Source organism: Oryctolagus cuniculus, chromosome 8, assembly GCF_964237555.1.
Source record: "Oryctolagus cuniculus chromosome 8, mOryCun1.1, whole genome shotgun sequence".
NCBI lineage: Eukaryota > Metazoa > Chordata > Mammalia > Lagomorpha > Leporidae > Oryctolagus > Oryctolagus cuniculus.
Genome location: NC_091439.1, coordinates 18,517,842 through 18,538,861, shown reverse-complemented (window position 1 = coordinate 18,538,861; position 21,020 = coordinate 18,517,842). Strand labels below are relative to the sequence as shown.

General features: G+C 43.8%; 1 protein-coding gene across 9 annotated transcripts in view; it reads right to left on the bottom strand.

The window, feature by feature from the left end:
• SLC10A7 (solute carrier family 10 member 7) overlaps window positions 1-21,020 on the bottom strand; it is a 290,444-nt gene that overhangs the window by 53,076 nt on the left and 216,348 nt on the right. For 6 of the 9 annotated variants that reach the window (XR_011378233.1, XR_011378229.1, XR_011378230.1 and 3 more), the window contains one exon: window positions 1,376-1,459. Coding sequence is in view for 5 of the 9 variants with exons in the window: in XM_051820008.2 (XP_051675968.1) it covers window positions 1,376-1,459 (84 nt within the window). In the remaining 4 variants the exon portion in view is untranslated. Of the gene's footprint in view, window positions 1-1,375; window positions 1,460-6,534; window positions 6,610-21,020 lie in introns of those variants that run through there. The other 3 variants (XM_051820007.2, XM_051820006.2, XM_051820010.2) reach the window with 2 other exon arrangements.

Sequence of the window (21,020 nt, the reverse complement as noted above, 5' to 3'; positions counted from 1 at the left end):
TCTACTCAACAACTGGGACATGGAATCAACGGGCTGAGATGAATGGATGTTTTCAAAGTGACATACTGGAACAGACATTCGCTCTAGCTGCTTGTCATGCCCTCATCCCATTTCAGGACCTTGGGTTCTAGTCCTGGCTCCCTTCCCAATTCCAGCTTCCTGCTAACACACAGCCTGGGAGGCAGCAGGTGGTAGTTGGGTCTCTGCCAACCAGAAGGGAGACCTGGAATGAATTCCTGGCTCCTGGCTTTAGCTTGGCCCAGCCCTGGCAACTGTGGTGGGCATTTAGGGAGTAAAATGGTGGATGTCAGCTCTGTCCCTTAAATAAATAAAATAATTACTTAAAGTGGCATCTATCTATCTATCTATCTATCTATCTATCTATCTATCTAATAGAATATTACTCAGCCATGGAAAAGGGTGGCATGAAGTGAAATAATACAGGCACAGAAACAAAATACTGCATGCTCGCACTCATTTGTGGCAACTCACATAGGAGCAGAAAGTAAAATATAGGTCACTAGAGACTAGGAAGGGGAGGTAAAAGAGACGATAGTGACAGAGAGGATGATGGGTACCAAAACACAGCCAGAAGGTGGCAAATAGTTCTATCGTTATACACAGCACAATGGAGCAATTACAGTTTGCAACAATTAATTATACATTTCAAAATAAATAGTGGAGAAGAGTTTGAAGGTTCCCAACACACAGAAATGATAATATATGAGGAGATGTAAATGCTAATTACCTTAATTTTACCAAGGCACACTGTGTACAAACATATATCATACCCCATAAAAATACAAATATTATATGTCCATTAAAAATAAATCGAGGAAGTCAAGATTCGGTTCAAGTGTTTCTATATCTAGCTAACTAAAGCAAATTAATAATTTGGGGGACTAGCATTGTGGCGTAAAGCTGCCTCCTGTGACTCCAGAATCCCATATGGACACTGGTTTATGTCCCAACTGCTCCACATACAATCCAGTATAGCCTGGGAAAACAGTAGAAGATAGCCCAAGTGTTTGGTCCCCTGCAACCCATGTGGGAGATTTGGAAGAAGCTTCTGGCTCCTGGCTCTGACTGGCCTAGCCCTGGCCAATGCTAGGTAGTGAACCAGCAGGTGGAAGATCTCTCTCTTTCCCTCTCTCTCTTGTAGCTCTTTTAGGTAAATAAATAAATCTTTAAAAATACATTAATTTAAAAGCTAAAAGATGAGAGTATCATTATTGATGAAATGTATTTTTCCAGTTTCATATTTTCATCTAATTGTCTCTTCCCTCTGAAGATCCTTCCTCCCAAGTGTCCTGACATTACATAGAACTCACAATGTGATCTACCAAGAAGCAATCAGATAGAATGGAGATCTTACCTGTCCAACGATGAGAGGGGCCACGACAGTCATGAAAAGCTGAGAGAAAATGGATGTGAAAGGCACAGAAGAGGATGAACCAAGCTGCAAAACAAGGAAAGAGGAGGGGGAATTACTCTGTATCAGTATCAAATACTGCTGTCCATTCAGTAATTCAATAGATGAATTCTCACATGCACCAGAGATTTGGTACCTGGTAAGTATTTGAAATTATAATTTTTACTGGGAGAGTAAGATTGAGAAAAGATGATAACCATTCATTTGCAATCAACTTAAATTACTTACTATTACACATACTTCTGAATAATAAAGTCATTCTGTGTACAAACTGCCTACAGTCATATGGCATAGTATTTTACCTGCAATCACAGTTTATGTGATTTTTATTGCACCTGCCGGTAGATTCATGAAATAAACAAGTACATCTCATTCTTGTCAAGAGATTGTTACTTATGAAAATAAATTAGTTTATAACTTTCATACTCCTTTAACACAAATCTAAGATAGTTTAAAACTTATATAAGGGATAGCAAATTGGAACTCCTGAACCTAACTTTTTTTTCTTCTAAAAATGTCAATACACATCTCCTAAATTTGTATACCTTAACACTGTTCATATTTCTCATTTGTTTCTTTCCCCACTTTTTGATCCTTTATTTGCAAATACATAATTGCACTCTTGGCTTCATAAACATTCTATTCCCTGCAGCATAAGGGTGTTTACCTGTGCACACACATACTTTCATTAGCCTCACCCACCACACATCACAGTCTTTCTATTAACTTCCAAAAGTTTTTCAAAACCTCCTTCTGCCTGTGATTCCTCTCTGGATAAACAATATTCTGCTCCACAGATATTTATCTCTTTCTTGAATTCCCTTTTCAACAATGTTCTCCTCAACCGGCAGTCACCTCTCCTTGGCCCTTGGGACGTACCTTTTTACCCTTTCCTTGCAGACTGAACCTCAATTTTCATAGTTACCCACATTTAGATAAATTTTGAAGTAACTTTTGGAAATAATTCTGTGGCAGGACATTGAATTGGCAATGACTGAAGGCACATAGCAGCAAATGAATACCCATCAAATATTTAGATAAATGAAGCCAACAGCTCAGAATGAAATGATGTGTGATCAGTGTCTTCACTACTTTCTGATTTTTTTTGCATGACTGGTTACAAAATCCTCCAACCTGGTGTGTTTCATAAAATTCTGCTTCCCATCCTCATCACTTGTCTACATGCACTCAAAATGCCCAAGAATGTGTGTCTTGCCCATCTGTGGCCCTGCATACATTTAACGCTGATTTCAGCACTGACCAGTGGCTGAAAATGAGCCCTTCTCCTCCACAACCAAGTAAACAAAAGCCAGGAAAGAGAGTCCGGTGGATAAAATGAAACTGCCAAAGAACAGCCAGGATTCCTAGAATGTTAAATGTTACATGGCAGTCAGGTGTTGATTTTTATATAAAACCAAAGCCTTAATCATAACATCCTATTTTATAGCAACAATGTTTTTGAAGCACACAGTGCTTAACAAATATGTTCCCTCCACAAATATTAAGCCTGAGAATGTTCTGGGGGCAAGAATTAAAATAAAGAAAAAAATGCATTTTATAGAAAATTCAAGGCATGGGATGAATAGAAAAATAAACTTTAAAGAACAAAGTTTTCAGGTTCAAAAACACCCAGTTCAATGCTCTATTCAGAATGTTTATAATGTATGGAGAGAGGCAGCTAGATTCCAAGTTATAACCTCCATGTATAAGGTTGCAGTTTCTGCCTGGAATCTCATGTGAGATCTCACATCTCCCTAGCTCTTCTCTAAACCTCAACTTTATTAATGTGCTATAAAATTTTTTTAATGAATAACCATATCAAACTATATACCCTCTGTAAGCCCAGAGAAATAAAGCAAGCCCAATTTCAAATTTGGTTTCTAAAATATTATACATTTTCATTTATCCATCTATCACATAATAGACCACTGGCATGTGTCATAGTTAGAAAACTCATGTTCTTAGAAGACAGTGCAATAAGATTGGGTTGAGGAGTAGGTTGTCCATGGTCCCCAAGGTCCCTTTGTCCTCGAGAACACCTATGACCTCCGATTCACTTGTTTGGGAACTCAGGTGAGTAGCCCTCCTCTGCAGCTCTGTGGGATCAGGACCAGAGCAAGCTGACCAGGGCTGTGGTTAATTGGGTACTGGAAGCCAGAGGAGGCATGGCCGGGATGCTGTGGAAGAAATCCCTCAGGACAGCTTCCTTAGAAGTGGCTCTGAAGGGACGACAACCCGCAGCACTGGCGTCTAATTTGGCATAAGTCCTTTCTTTTGAATCAGCCACCAGACCTGTCGCTGTGGTCAGTGTGAAGATGCAGGGGTGCCCTGGGGGAGGTGTTTGATGCTATGAAGTATGCCCTGGCAGCCAGAAGAAAGGAGAGTGAGCATCTGGCACAGGGCAGCAAATGAGAACACGACCAGAGAAGTACAAGACCCCATCATTTTGTATGCAGGGTTGATTTTAACTAAAGCAGAAGGAAATATGCGGCCTGGGATATTTGGTTCTTCATATTTTAATGAGGAATCTGTCGAGGTTTCTGTTACAAAGACCAATGTGTTTAGACGAAGCATCAATAATTTGCAGGTAAAGTTTGTAGATTCAGAATCAGCTTGTGTCAAGCAAGTGTTGTGGGCCTCACAGAGTCACCCTGGCAGATTTACTGGAGACATGTCTCCTGCGAACCCACGCTTTAAGATACAGCACATTATATAACCCAGGCATTGGCCAAGTTCTTGCAGGAATATGGCACTTTAAACTCTCATAATGAGGTTTGTGTGTCTGAATCTCTTAGACTTTGGCAGAAACACTTCAGGAAAACTGGATACACAAGAATTTAAGGCCTCTGTGTTGAATCATCCAAATAGTTGCTGAGTGCTTCCTGTGAGCCAGGGCCATGTTCTGGGCACTGCGGATACAACAGTGAACAAAACCCCAAAGTCCTTCTCTCCAGCAGCCTTCTAAAGTTGAGGTTGCCTGCCCATCACCGCGTGCACCCTTCTACTCTCTGGAATGTCACCTCCCCCATGTAGAATCAGAAAAGTTCTAGCCTTTTCCCCAGACTCGGTTCAAGAATCACTTCTTTCAGGAATTCTCTCAAAGCCCTCCTCCAAAAATGCTGAACTGGTCACTCCCTCTTTTGTGAGGCACTGTTCTCTGTGTCTCCATCCTACTTTAGCAACTCTTGGATGTTCGCATTCACAGATCTGTCTCTTGTCACAGTCTGTATGCTTGCATCTAAGGCAGCGGCTCTCAAACTCTGGCACAACAGAAACATCTGGAGGGCTTGTTAAACAGGTTGCTTGCGGCCCTCCCTGCCCCCACTCCCACCCTCACCCCTACCCCCACCCCAGGTTCCTGAATCAGATCGACTGGGGAGGGGAAGGTGGAATGGCAAGAAGTTACTCTTCTAACATGGTCCCAGGTGATGTTCCACTGCTGAGCTGGGGTGCACACTCTGAGAACCACTAATCTAGTACAGAGAAGGTGCTGACGAAATGAGTGTCAATTAGTGAATGAGGGGGCTGGTGTTGTGGCACAGTGGGGTAAGCCTGTGCTTGTGATGACGGCATCTCAAATTGGAGCCCCAGTTTGAGTCCCAGCTGCTCCATTTCTAATCCTGCTGCCTACTGATACACCTGGGAAGACAGCAGATGATGGCTCAAGTACTTGGGCCCCTGTGACCCATGCGGGAGACCCAGATGGAGTTCCTGGTTCCTGGCTTTGGCCCAGCCCTAGCCAATGTAGCCATTTAGGGAGTGAACCAATGGATGGGATATCTCTCTCCCTCTCCATCTCTGTCCCTCTGCCTTTCAAATAAATAAATCTTTTTTTTTCCCCCAAAATTAGTGAATGACTACAACACATTAGAAAAAGAGGTTTGCCAATACTTTCTTTCCATTCTTCCAACTTCATTCAGGTACTTGATTGATAGACCCAAGAAATGGCCATGTTCCTGGCCTCCCACCCAGCTGTCTCCTAAAATTACAAGAGCCACGTTCAGTGTGCACTTCTGTGTGCCAGACACTGCTCACCGTGCTCACTGTGTGCTGAGCAACTTAGTCCTCACGGCAACCCTTCAAGGTGTCCTATTACACCACCATTTCCAATGGCACAAAGCAGTAAAACAACTCAAACAAGGTCAGCATAGCTAATAAGCGATAGGGCCAGGATGTAAACCCGGAAGTACAGCCCCAAAGCCCTCCTGCTTGACCATTATGCTCTACTGAGCAGTAATTATGGAAGGTAGAGAGCGGTGAAAATGGGGAAGGAGTAGAAAGGAAGTCAAAGCTGAACGTCCTGTTTCTGCCCTTGTGAGGTGGGAGACAGAGACAGGACTCTACATCTGTGTGTGTACGTGTGTGTGTGTGCACATGAACATGCACGGGGACTGGAGTGCTGGCCAAGCAAGAAGAGACAGGAAAAGTAAGAGAAGAAAAGTGGGGTGAGGACTTGATGAAGAATAGTTAATGAAACAGCCTTTTCAACTGGGGTTGCCGATGTGAACCACAGGGCACAGAAAATTATCTGAGCAACTCTCCCAAGGACGAGATATCTAGCACCAGGGTTGATTCAATATACATTATGTATGCCTTGGGGTATTGAGGTTTAATTCTCTACCCTACCAGGGACAGGCTGAGTAGAAGCAGGATTGACGTCTATCAATCCATTCAATTTACAAACCACTTAATTTCTTCTTCTTCTTCTTCTTCTTTTTTTTTTTTTTTGAAAGGCAGAGTGGACAGTGAGAAAGGTCTTCCTTTGCCGTTGGTTCACCCTCCAATGGCCGCCGCAGCCGGCGTGCTGCGGCCGGCGCACCGCGCTGATCTGAAGGCAGGAACCAGGTGCTTCTCCAGGTCTCCCATGGAGTGCAGGGCCCAAGCACTTGGGCCATCCTCCACTGTACTCCCTGGCCACAGCAGAGAGCTGGCCTGGAAGAGGGGCAACCGGGACAGAATCCAGCTCCCTGACCGGGACTAGAACCCGAAGTGCCGGCGCCGCAAGGCGGAGGATTAGCCTAGTGAACCATGGCGCCGGCCTAAACCACTTAATTTCAAAAGAAGCTGGGGGTCTCATCAGTAAAATTATGGGACATACAAACCAGATTCAGAAAGACAGGTAAGTAACAATTCCTGATGAAGAGATGTTGACTGTCTGTGGAATCACAGTTATCAACCTGCAGTTAGAAAACAGATGGTGTGTTTTAAATCACTCCTGTAAGTGAGCTGGCCTGTGAAGTGTCATCAATGCACCAGGTCTTCCCTGGCTCTGCTGTGTAATCAGCCTTTTATCTCCTATCAGGGAAATCCATTAGCCACAGGCGTCCCCACTATTTGTCTCTTCTCAGCTATTAAAACATTATTGTATTAAATAATTCACCCTTGATGATTGGTCTTTGCTTTCATTAGCACCACAGTCAGGGAAAAATAAGAACAGATACTTCCAGGTTACACAGTAGAATAAAAGATGCTAAATCTCTTTTGCTAGAAAATCAGGCACAAGCAGCTTCACACACTGCACAGAGTTAGTTCCCTTCCTGCCCAATCTCTACTCTCCCCACACCCCCATGGAGCCCAGCCCTGGGAGAAGGGAGACAGGCGAAGGGCCTTGCTTATTACCGGATCTAAGCTCTGGCTACCTACACACAGATACATCATGAATAACCTTTGTCCCATCTGTCACAAAGACCAGCATTTACACAGGAGGAAGGAGAGTCTCCAGGTCCCTGCGCCTTTCCAGAACTGCATCTTTCACCAGCAACGTGGTTCATTCATTCTTTCATTCCCTGCTGCCCCTTCTCTTAAAATGGATACATGGAAACTGATTTGAATACTTACACGGAATTGATGAGTTAAATATATACCAGGTAACAGACTTAATGTGAAAATGCCTATGTTTTTTGAAATCAAAATTAGGAATATGGTTGTTAAACAGCCATAATGATTCAGTTGCATTCATCAAACTAAACTGGGTCATTGCACAGAGAGTGTGTTTGGTAGAGTTTTTTTTTTTTTTTTTTTTTTTTTTAAATATCTAAATGCAAGGTTTTTTACTTTGCTGGGAAATAAAGAACAAAATAAGCCTTGAAAGACTTTTCCAAAGTTAAAAAGGTATGTAAAACATGGCTTCACTTTTATTTAAATGCTTATTTTTCTTTATTTTATGTATTTAATTAATTTATTGAAGTATAATTGACAAAAATTGCATATATTCAATGTGTGATACTTTGAAGCACATATACATTGTGAAATGATTGTCACAATCAAGCTATTTAACATAGCCATCCTCTCACATGGCTACCTTTTCATGTATGTGGTGAGAACACAAGATCTACTCATTTGGCCAAGTTTAAGTATGCAATACATTATTAACTGCAGTCAGTGTGCTGCACAATAGGTCCCCAGAACTTATCCACCCAATAACTGCTCATTTGTACTCTTGACCAAACTCCCCCAGTTTCCCTGACCCCTGGACCCCTGGTAGCGACCATTCTACTCTGTGTTTCTATGAGTTTGACTTTTTAAGATTCTGCATATAAGTGAGGTCATGCAGCATTTGTCTTTCTGTGTATGGCTTATTTCACTTAGCATAATGTCTTCCAGATTCCTCCACATTATCTGCTAATTTAACATGTAACATAAAAAGATGACCTTCCAGTAACTTTGATGGTTAACCTTAATGTGTGCAATCATAGGTTCTGGCTACTCAAAGTACCCAGAGTGCTTAGTGAAATGTGCCAAAATGAACAGGAAAGCAATGAGGCAATGAGATGCTGGAGGCAGAGTCATTGAGAGGCATCCAGGAACAAACTTTGTTCCCTATTCTCTGACCAGAGGTTTTGGTCTTGTCAAGCCTGAGTTTGATTCAGGAACCAATGAATCTGCCATGGCTAAATACTCCCTTAAGTAGTGCAAACATTTAAGTTTCTCCAGAAGAGTGCACTAAGCTTGGGTACCAAAGGCAAGAGGGAGCAAGGAAGTAGTGTCTTTGTGACTCTGCCTGGCCCCTACCTGCTCAGGGAGCACTCAGGCAGCTGGTGCTGGAGAGGGAACTAAGCAGCAGGAGAGAGGTCCATCTAAGAGACTGCTGCCCTGAGCTAATTTGGTTAAATCTTTTACAATTTATTTTTCTGTATTTGAGAGAGAGAGAGAGAGAAAGAGAGAGAGAGAAAGACAGATTGACAGATGGAAAGAGATCTCCCATCCACTGGTTCACTCCTCAAATGCATACAATGGCCTGGGCTGGGCTAGGCCGAAGTCAGGAGCAGGCAACTCCATCTAGGTCTCCCACATGGCTCACAGGGACCTGGCTACTTGAGCTGTCACCTGATGTCTCCCAGGGTGCACAACTACAGGAACCTGGAATTGGAAGCAGAACTGAGACTCGAACTCAGGGACTCCAATATGGAATGCAGGCATTCTAAGGGGTGTCTCAACCATTGTGTCAAACACTTGCCCCTCTGCCGGAGCTCATTTTTGTGTCTGCGGCTCACTTACATCCCAGGCCAGCAGTGCAGTTGAGCTCTCTGTGTAAGTGGGCCTTAGTAGGGGTAGGAGTTCATCCGTCACTGCTAGTGCATTGAAACTGCGTACCTGGTACTCCCATTGCAAACCACTAAAGTCTGGGAAGAACCCTGTCCTGAAAAATCATGAAAGAGTGCCCAGATCATTTTGCTTCCCAAAATGCTCTCTGAGAACAGTGTCTGTGTGATCTATGCATGCAGTGAGACAAGATGCTGTCTGCTTGCAGAGGTGAAACTATCTTCCTGTGCTTTAGGAACAAACACTTCTGGACACCAGGTGGAGACACTGGCGCAATGTGAAGCACCTGCAGACATCACAGGACTCGTTTCTCTTCCGGTGCTTCTGTTTCCTAACATTTTATATACCTCACACATGTGTTACCATCAATTATGCTATCATTATTGGGACCATATGATAAGAAATAATCAGAGGACTGTACACGACACTAATGGCTATGTATACTACTTTGTTTACGATGATGGGATCAAAAGTTGGAAAGGTCTTATCAAAGCAGCAAATAACAAAAGAAACTAATGATGGTTACAAGCTCAAAAGCTGCTCCCATCTCTCTCCCTGATCTGGACCTCACTCTTCTATGAACTCCTATTAAACCCAGTCTGAATCACATCGTTTCACAGTTCACTTCTTTTTTTGTTTTGTTTTGTTTTTTGACAGGCAGAGTGGACAGTGAGAGAGAGACAGAGAGAAAGGTCTTCCTTTGCCGTTGGTTCACCCTCCAATGGCCACCGCGGCCAGCGCACTGTGGCTGGCACACTGCGCTGATCCAATGGCAGGAGCCAGGTGCTTCTCCTGGTCTCCCATGGGGTGCAGGGCCCAAGCACCTGGGTCATCCTCCACTGCACTCCTGGCCACAGCAGAGAGCTGGCCTGGAAGAGGGGCAACCGGGACAGAATCCGGCGCCCCGACCGGGACTAGAACCCGGTGTGCCGGCGCCGCAAGGCGGAGGATTAGCCTAGTGAGCTGCGACACCGGCCACAGTTCACTTCTACTCTATCATTCTTCCATATTTATTTCTGTTTACCCAAAGAAGTTTTAAGTTTCTTCAAGGCAATATTTATGAATTATTCTTTTTAAAATTTATTTATGTGTTTTATTTGAGAGAGAGAGAGAATGAGTGAGCTCCCATTCACTGATTTTACTTCCCAGATGGCCATAATGCCCTGGGACTGAAGCTGGGAGCTGGGAACTCAGTACAGGTGTCCCATGTGTGTGGCAGGGACTCAACTACTTGAGTCATCACCACTGCCTCCCTGGGTCTTCATCAGCAGGAAGCTGGACTTGGGCAGGGAGCTGGGACTCGAACCCAGGCACTCAAATATGGGGCACAAGGTGTTCCCCAGTGAACAACTTAACTGCTGCACTGAATGCCCATCTCATGCATTATTTTTTTTTGTCTTACCTACAACTACATTACTAAGATTACAATTGCTCAAGAAATAGTAATTGAGTGTTGGTAACACCTCTTAAAACAAATTATGTCTCTAAGATACATGTGTAGGCATAACTTGGGAGGAACACTTGGGAGGAAGCAGACCCCAGTTGAAAATGCCTTGTGTTCTCTACCAGTTGCACAGTCTCAGCTGAGTTATGAAACCTCTCTGAACCAAGTTTTCTCCTATAAAGTGAGGCTAACACCTGCCTCTGAAGGTAGTCACGCTTGATACATGAGATTATATATAAAGGACTCGTAATTTTTATTCAATAAATACTCTTCTACTTGTTCCCTACTTTGGAAAAAAGGTTTCTTATACAGTGTTGTGGGAATTCAAGCCTCCTGGATTTAACAACTGCTGAAATGGAAGCTAACCAAAGAGACAGCAAGATCAATGGAACATAGGCTGGTATGTATACACTGTGTGTACACATATGTTTGCATGTATGTACACATACCTATATGTACATATGTCTACTTATCCCAATGTCTTATAAATATCTACCTCCTGAAGGTCCAGATAACTAAAAACAAGTCATAAAAAATCAGTTAAGGGGCCAGTGTTCGCTCTAGAAGTAATATGTCACTTGGGGGCTACAGAACAGCAGGTTTGGCTGCCACTTGCCATGCCAACATCCCTTATCAAAATGCCCGTTTGAGAAACTGGAGCTGTGGCACAGCAGGTAAAGCTGCTGCCTGTGGCGCAGGCATCCCAAATGGGCACCGGTGCAAGTCCCAGCTACTCCACTTCTGATCCAGCTCCCTCTTAATGTCCCTGGGAAAGTGGCAGAGGATGGCCCAAGTGTGTGGGCCCCTGCCACCCACACAGGAGACCTAGAAGAAACTCTTAGCTCCTGGCTTAGGACCAGCCCAGCTCTGGCCATAGTGGCCATTTGGGGAGTGAACCAGTAGATGGAAGACCTCTCTCTCTCTGTCTCTTCTTTTCTCTCCAACTCTGCCTTTTGAGCAAATAAATAAATCTTTTTTTTTTTTTTTTGACAGAGTGGACAGTGAGAGAGAGAGAGACAGAAAGAAAGGTTTTCCTTTTCCATTGGTTCACCCCCCCACCCCCACCCCCAATGGCCGCTGCTGCTGATCTGAAGCCAGGAGCCAGGTGCTTCTCCTGGTCTCCCATGCGGGTGCAGGGCCCAAGCACTTGGGCCATCCTCCACTGCACTCCCGGGCCACAGCAGAGAGCTGGACTGGAAGAGGAGCAACTGGGACAGAATCCGGCGCCCCCACCAGGACTAGAACCCGGAGTGCCGGAGCTGCAAGTGGAGGAATAGCCTATTGAACCATGGCGCCGGCTAATAAATAAATCTTTTTTTTTTTTTTTTTGACAGGCAGAGTGGACAGTGAGAGAGAGAGACAGAGAGAAAGGTCTTCCTTTGCCATTGGTCCACCCTCCAATGGCCGCCGTGGCCGGCGCGCTGCGGCCGGCGCACCGCGCTGATCCGATGGCAGGAGCCAGGAGCCAGGTGCTTCTCCTGGTCTCCCATGGGGTGCAGGGCCCAAGGACTTGGGCCATCTTCCACTGCACTCCCTGGCCACAGCAGAGCGCTGGCCTGGAAGAGGGGCAACCGGGACAGAATCCGGCGCCCCGACCGGGACTAGAACCCGGTGTGCCGGCGCCACTAGGCGGAGGATTAGCCTAGTGAGCCGCAGCGCCGGCCCTGTTGTTATTGTTTTTAAAAGATTTATTTATTAGCCGGCGCCGCAGCGCCGGCCCTGTTGTTATTGTTTTTAAAAGATTTATTTATTAGCCGGCGCCGCAGCGCCGGCCCTGTTGTTATTGTTTTTAAAAGATTTATTTATTAGCCGGCGCCGCGGCTCACTAGGCTAATCCTCCGCCTAGGGCGCCGGCACACCGGGTTCTAGTCCCGGTCGGGGCGCCGGATTCTGTCCCGGTTGCCCCTCTTCCAGGCCAGCGCTCTGCTGTGGCCAGGGAGTGCAGTGGAAGATGGCCCAAGTCCTTGGGCCCTGCACCCCATGGGAGACCAGGAGAAGCACCTGGCTCCTGGCTCCTGCCATCGGATCAGCGCGGTGCGCCGGCCGCAGCGCGCCGGCCGCGGTGGCCATTGGAGGGTGGACCAAAGGCAAAAGGAAGACCTTTCTCTCTGTCTCTCTCTCTCTCACTGTCCACTCTGCCTGTCAAAAACAAAAACAAAAACAAAAAAAAAAACAAAAAAACAACAATAACAACAATACAACCCAAAGTGCCAGTTTAAGTACTGGCTGTTCCACTTGCAATTCAGCTTCCTGTTAATGCACCTGGGAAGGCAGCAGAAGATGGCCCAATGACTTGGGCTGCTGTACCCACAGGGGAAACCAGGATAGAGTTCCTGGCTTCTGGGTTTGGCCTGGTTCAGACCTGGCTATTATAACCATTTGTGGAGTGAACCAGATTTGAGCCCCACCCCCATCCCTTTCAAATAAATAAATAAGTAAATAAATTTTTTTTAAAGATGTCACTTGAGGGCAGTGCTGTGGCATAGTGGGTGGGGCCACAGCCTGCAGTGCCAGCATCCCATATGGGCACTGGTTCGAGTCCCGGCTGCTCCACTTCTGATCCAGCTCTCTGCTGTGGTCTGGGAAAGCAGTGGAAGATGGCCCAGGTGCTTGGGCCCCTGCACCCATGTGGGAGACCTGGAAGAGGCTCCTGGCTCTGGCTTCAGATCGGTGCAGCTCTGGCCGTTGGGACCAACTGGGGAGTGAACCAGAGGGTGGAAGACCTCTCTCTCTGCCTTTCCTTCTTTCTCTGTGTGGCTCTGCCTTTCAAATAAATAAATAAATCTTAAAAAAAAAAAAAAAAAAGATGTCGCTTGGGATTCCCTCATTCCCTGTCATACTGCCTGGGCTTGAGTCCTGGTTTCACTCTAGATTCTAGCTTCCTACTAATGTGCTCCATGGGAGGCAACAGGTGGTGACTCAAGTTGTTGGGTCCCTGCTCCACATGTAGGAGATCTGGATTGAGTTCCAGGCTCCTGGGCATTTGAACCAGTGGATGAGAGGCCTCTGTCTATATATCTTTCTGATCCTCAAATAAATAATTAAAAATATCAGTTGATATAATAGCAGAGCTAGTGGAGCCCCACTTACTTACGGGGTGTTTTCATGAAACTGGATGGGTAAGCATGTTGGAGAAAGTCAAATATATCCAAGTGTCAATCTGACTATTCCCACGTACGAAGATAGTATCATGTATGAATTTTGGACATAGCTTTCAGCAGTGGTCAAAGCTTGGATCCTACGTGTTTCAAGAGTTCTTAATGTTCAATTGACTTTATGGGAGAGTGGAAGGAAGTCCTTGATCTGTCATTCTAATTGCACAGCGTGAAGGGTTATTTGCCTTCTTCTGTCAAGCATGAACTTACTTACATAAATTGGTAGCCTGCAGAATTGTGGGGCTTGAGACCATGACTATCATTTGATATCATCTAATGCTTTCCTTAGATGGTGATTACAGAGAATTTTCTGGGCTGTGAACTGTTATCTCTGACCTTCCTATGTCATTCCAGAAAGAGGAAGAGAGAGAGGTTTAAACATAGCTTCCTTTCATTCCTCTTCTTTGTAGCGGGAAGACAGTGTGAAGTAGCCCCTGTGGAGACCTCAGGGGAGCAGGGGTCCACAGAAGCAGGGGCTGCAGAGTACCCCATCAACTGCCCTCACACTGTTCACCAGGATCTGAAACCCAACTGCTGGACTTCACAGCCAAAGGGCTTGACTCAGCCATATGGCCTCTGCAGGTTAACTAGTATACTACACTACTTTCCTGTTTCAAAATCTCTCTCTGCCAATCTTCTCTATGATATGTGGCTGTACAAGGGCCACAATGATGCTTATTAAATGTTGTGTTAGTGATAAATCACATCAAAAGAAAGGGAAGGGGATACACATTTTTAAGTAATGTTAGACATAACAGAGAATCAGAACAATGCTTATGAAAAATATCTGGAGAAAGCAGGCGATCCCCTGAGAAACATCAGAAGTTTTCATCTACCTTCTCATTCTCCTCACATTCAAAATTTTCTTTCAGAATAAAATTCATTGCAAACACCCCCCAATTTATTTAAATGAAATGTTTTCTTAGAACTCTTTTCAATATGATACTTCAGGTACTAATAATTGCTACCTTGAATTTTAATTACCTGTGCATGCATCCTATTTTTCTCTATGAAACCTTAAGTTCTTTAAGGAAAGAATCAATGTGAGATTGATTTTGTAATATTCACAGTGCACAAGTATTCAAACATTGAATAAAAGAATGAATATTTTGTTTAGTATTACTGAAAAGACTAACATTTTTCATAGCAAATAAAAGTTAAGATTTTATGAGTCAGGCTGAGATCCTAACTTTTTAATCATTCATTCATCATTTGAACCAAGTTCTAATCATTTATTACTCGGCCACCTTTCTGTTGCCCTCTTCCCCCCAAAGAGTTATTAACTACTTAGAATTAGAGATAAGGTAATGTATAAGACAAGCATGATTCCCGGACCAATAGAAGGTAAAATCCAATGGACACTAACCATGTGTAACATTGCTTCATAAATAAAATGAATATGAAGTTCCAAGTAATAAATTTATTAAATGCAGTTTTTAAAACTAGACAAGGATTTAGTTTATCCTCATGGAAAAGTACTCCATGGACCATGGTATATCACACTGACAAAATAAAGACAACAACTTCTGCCCTTGTTCAAATCAATGGTAAGCTCTCAAGATAATGAAGGAATACAAGCATTTCATAAAGTATTTTGAACTGGCTGTGGTATGAACATTTTCTACCTGTTCCCCACCCCTGCCCAATTCATATGATGAAATCCTAACCCTTTAAGATGCTGGTTCTAGAAGGTGAGGCCTTTGGGAGCTGATTAGCCTACAAAGTGGAGCCTTCCTTATAAAAAGATCCTCCAAAGTTAGCCAGCCTCCCAACACGTGAAGTCATGGCAAAAGGGAGCCCTCAATGAGTCAGAAAATTGGCCCTTACAGACACTGAATTTGCCTTGATGTTGGAGTTCTTAGCCTCCAGAACTACAAGAAATAAATTTATCTTATTTTTAGTTTGTAGTATTTTGTCCAAATAGACTAACACAGGGTCATACAAGTAAAAGGTAATGTTCTTACCATTAGCTATGCCAAATACTGAACTTATTAACATACAACATTATATATTATATATGATTGTAAACTCTTCCAGTTTTAAGCTTTAAGACACAGCCAATCACTAACACCTTCCTGGAGTTCTTTCCCATTTTTCTCTCTCTGAAGTATCAAATGTAACAACTAACACTTGCACAGTTTTTACAGTTTACAATGTGCTTCCACATAAATTAACTCACTTCATCTTATTACAATTCTCACTTTACAGAGGTAAAAACTGAGGCTGAGAGGGGTTAGAGATCTACTGTGACACAACACCGGCTGTGAAACTGAACTGAAATTTATGTTTTTTCACCATATTGTGCTATCTCACTCCAAACAGAGTGTGAGGGAAAGTGAACTTGGTCCCTTCAAAGTGGCTTCATAATAAAGGATTTGTCTCTGCAGGTCAAGCACATAACAAGAAAATACCAATATTAAAAATAGCCCCAACCCAATTCTTCAGAGATGTGTCTACTTATTTGTTCAACAATACATTCAAATAAAGTTTTTGAGTGGGTCCTAAGACCAGGCACTGTTTTGGGCATTGGTGTTAAAGCACTGACCAATACAGATAAAGAAAGTCTCTGCTTCTATTGATGCCTACATTCCAGTTGGAGACAGTAGATAAACAGAATAACAAATGATTAAGATGCCATGAGACAGGGGGCCGGCACCGTGGCTCACTTGGTTAATCCTCTGCCTGCGGTGCCGGCATCCCATATGGGCACCAGGTTCTAGTCCTGGCTGCTCCTCTTCCAGTCCAGCTCTCTGCTATGGCCTGGGAGGGCAGTGGAGGATGGCCCAGGTGATTGGGAGCCTGCACCCGCGTGGGAGACCAGGAGGAAGCACCTGGCTCCCGGCTTCAGATCAGCGCAGCACTGGCCATAGCGGCCATTTTGGGGGGTGAACCATGCAAGGAAGACCTTTCTGTCTGTCTCTCTCACTAACTCTGCCTGCCAAATAAGTAAAAAAAAAAAAAAAAAAAAGCCATGAGATAATAAATGCAGGAGAAATACGAGTTAGTTAACTTGACATCAACAATACTGGGCTAATGGATGCCCAGATAGCTGGGAAAACACTATTTTGGGGCGTGTCTGTGAGAGCATTTCCAGAAGAGGTTAACTCTAATTAGTAAAGAGGACCTACCCTCACTGGTGTGGGTGAGCATCATCCAATTTGCTGAGGGCCTGAATAGAACAAAAACGTGGAGGAAGGGCAAATTTGTTCTCTTTTCTTGAGCTGGGACATCCATTTTCAGCTGCCCTCAGTCATTATGGCCCCTGGTTCTTGGACCTTTGGGCACCAGGACTTATATTAGCAACTCAGGCCCAAGTTCTCGGTCTTCAGACTTGAACTAAATTATATCACTGGCTTTCCTGTTTCTCCAGCTTATATATGGTATACTGCAGGCTTCCAGGCCTCCCTAACCATGTGGGCCAATTCCCATTTTTATATATGTGTATATGTGTGTGTGTGTGTGTATCCTTATGGGTCCCCTTTCTCTGTAGAACACCAACTAATACAAAACAATTAAGCATAGATAGTAGGGGAGACATGATGGAGTACATTATTTTATGTGAAATGGTCAGGAAAAGTGTTTTTCCTTACATGACATTTGACCAGGTCAAAGTGAAGAGGACAGCATGTGGCTATCTAGGGAAAAATCCAGGCTGAGTGAACAGCAAATGTAGACTCTGAGGATGGCCTTTGGTGCTGCTAGCCCATGCTGCTACACTTTCCCATTCCACTCACTATTTTCCCACAGAACAGCTTCACATCTTCTCTCTTACCAAGTTTTCAAAGTCCTCCACCACTAACCTTACTTCCAATTTCACTGAGAAAATATAGACAATTAGAACACATGCGGCCGGCGCCGCGGCTCACTAGGCTAATCCTCCGCCTAGCGGCGCCGGCACACCGGGTTCTAGTCCCGGTCGGGGCGCCGGATTCTGCCCCGGTTGCCCCTCTTCCAGGCCAGCTCTCTACCGTGGCCAGGGAGTGCAGTGGAGGATGGCCCAGGTGCTTGGGCCCTGCACCCCATGGGAGACCAGGATAAGCACCTGGCTCCTGGCTCCTGCCATCGGATCAGCGCGGTGCACCGGCCACAGCGCGCCAGCCGCGGCGGCCATTGGAGGGTGAACCAACGGCAAAGGAAGACCTTTCTCTCTGTCTCTCTCTCTCTCACTGTCCACTCTGCCTGTAAAAAAAAAAAAAAAAAAAAAAAAAAGAACACATGCAAGCTCTTATGGTCACATTAATCAGTTTGCTTACACCTCTGTCCCCGTCCCATCCCTATTACTGTGGATGAATTATGGGTGCTCAGGAGGCTACTCCTGCCCTTTATGTACTAGAACTCTCTCCCTTTCTTCTACTCAAGGACATGGGTCCATCAATTGTCTCATTTTTTTGTATCAAATTTTCTCTCTATAACTGAATTAATCCTATGGATATCAATACAATATTAATTTTCTCAACTTGAAAAAAAAAACCCTTTCTTGGTTATTCATTAACTTTGTTATTGTCCAATTTTCTGTATCCCCTGAAGAGTTAGCTGTTGTTTACCACTGCCTATAACTCTCTTTCTTCTCCCTTGGAACCACTCTAATCAGGCTTTCAACTACACAACCCTGTTCTTGTTAAGATCCCCAGTAGGGGCCAGCATTGTGGTATAGCAGGTTAAGCCTCTGCTGGTGACACTGGCATCCCATATGGATGCTGCTCCATGCTGATCCAGCTCCCTGTTAATGCACCTGGGAAAGCAGCAGGAGATGGCCCAAGAGCTTGGGCCCCTGCACCCCATGTGGGAGACCCAGAAGAACCTCTGGCCTCCTAGCTTTGGCCTGGTCCAACCCTGGCCATTGCAGCCACTTGGGGATGGAAGATCTCTTTCTCTGTGTCTCTCTCTTTCTCTTTGTCTTTCCATCTCTCTCTGTAACTCTGCATTTCAAATAAATAAACAAACAAATAAATAAATCTTAAAAAAAGATCCCCATTTATCTCCATATTCTAAAAACCAATGATCAAGTGCCAGACATGAACTATCAGCACCATCTGAGGTCACTGATAACTTTCCCTTCTTTGAAACACATTATCTGCTAGACTTCTAGGACCCAAAATCTCCTGGTGTTCTTCTAAGCAAACTGGCTGTTCCTGGTCATCTTTGCCGTTCTCCTAAGATCGCAGTATCCCTGATCTATCCCACTCTGTTCTCACCCTCTTTTAGTCTATCTTAAAAATCCATCTCAACGCTAACATCTCCCAAATGTAAGTCTCTGGTTTAGACCTTTGCCCTACATTCCAGTCTCACAATCAATTGCTTAACTGATGTCTCTACCTGGATGCTACAAGGCTGCTTGATTCAAATGTATTGGTACAGAACTCTTTATGAGTTCCTTCAACTTGCTCAACCCCTGAATCTTGCCTACCTTACTCAACATCAACCCATCCCCCAGTTACTCAGGCTTCAAGTCATCCTTGACTCATCTTTTCCCCTCGAAACATCCACTCAGCCTCTCAGCTGACTTCCAACCGCCTCCCAGCAGATTTACTCAGCCGTCTTGGTCCAAGCTAACAGCATCTTGTGGTATGACACTGTACTAGCTTTCTTTTAAAAACTTTGCTATTTATTTATTTGAAAGGCAGTTACAAAGAGAGAAAGAGATAGAGATAGAGATAGAGATAGAGATAGAGATAGAGATAGAGATAGAGAGAGAGAGAGAGAGAGAGAGAATTTTCGGCCACAAAGACTGGGACTGGGCAAACAGCTCCACCCAGTCTCCCATGTGAGTGGCAGGGGCCCAAATACTGTCTCTCAAGGCACACTGGTGGGGAGCTGGATGGGAAGCCAGGCTGCTGAGACTAGAAACAGTGCCCTGATAAGGGATGACAACATTAAAGCAATGGCTTAACCCATGGCAGCACAAGGCTGGTCCTGACTGTACTAGCTTTCTAACTGGTCTTCTTTCTCCACCATGATACCCTCCTATCCTCTTAACCCAGCATCCAGAATTGTCCTTTCAGGTCATGCTATTCCCTTGATCAGAACTCACTTAATGGTTTCCTGTCTGTCAAATTAAAATTCCAAGTCCTTATGAAGGACTCTAAGATCCTACATCATTTGGCCCCTACTCTATCTCTGACATCATCTCTCTTCTTCCCCTTGATCACTTCATTCCAGTCACACTGGCCTCCTTGGTGTTTCTTAAGGACACTAGGCATACCCTCAGGACCTTTGCACCTGCTGTTCCTTCCATGTGGAGCATTCCAGTGAGTCCAAACAACCACCCTATTTAAAATACAATCCCCTTTCCCAATCCACTTTGGTAATTCTTTTTAAAATTTTTAATAAAAAACAGAAATATAAAAATTATACATATTTATAGGTTACCACAGGATGTGTTGGTACATGAATACGTAGTGTAGCTTCCAATCAAGAAAAGTATATTTATCTCTTCAAACACTTACCATTTCTTTTTGTTGAAAACATCCAAATACTATCTTCTAGCTTATTTTTTTTAAATATAGTACATTATCTATAGTCATCCTACTGTGACCTAGAAATCCAAACTTCCTGCCCATTTCTAATGGGTATTTTAACTTAATACCCATTAATCATCCTTTTCCAAGGAATAGTGCTGTAACAAACACTGGGATGCAGATATCTTTTCAACAGAGCTCTTTCATTTCCTTTAGATACATACATACCCAGAAGTGGGATTGTGGGATCATATGATAGTTCTATTCGTAGTTTTTAGAGGAACCTCCATATTGTTTCCTACAATAGCTGTGCTAATTTATATTCCTAAGAACAATGTGCAAGTGTCCCCTTTTCCCCACATCCTTGCTAACACTTCTTACCTATTGTCTTTTTCATAATAGCCAATCTAACTGGAATGAGGTGATAGCTCACTGTAGTTTTGATTTGCATTTTCCTGATGAATAGTGATACTTAGCATTTTTTTTCAGGTACCCTTGGCCTTTTGAATGTCTTCCTTTGAGAGATGTCTGTTTAGATTGCTCATTTTTAACTACAATATTTGTGGGTTTTTGCTATTGAATTTTGTGAGTTCCTTACATATTCTGTATATTAACCCCTTTCCCACATCAATAGCTGGCAAATATTTTCTTCCATTCTGTAGATTGTCTATGGCCATTCCACTCTGAATGTGCCTGATCTCATCTGGAATTGTAATTCCTGTTATTATTCTTTTCAGCAATTATTACCCATCTTATACACTGTACATTTTTACTTATTTGTTGGTTGCTTCTTTCCACTAGTATATGACCTCTGTGAGAGCAATGGCACATCTATTTGCTTGTTGCTCTATTCTGGGCACTCAGGACAGTGCCTGGCATACAGGAAGAACTCAATTCACATTTTTGGACGAGTTTTGAATAAGTCAACATAACTTTGAGAAATTTTGCTATGAAAAGAAGGCACAGAAATGGAATGCAGTTAGCATACA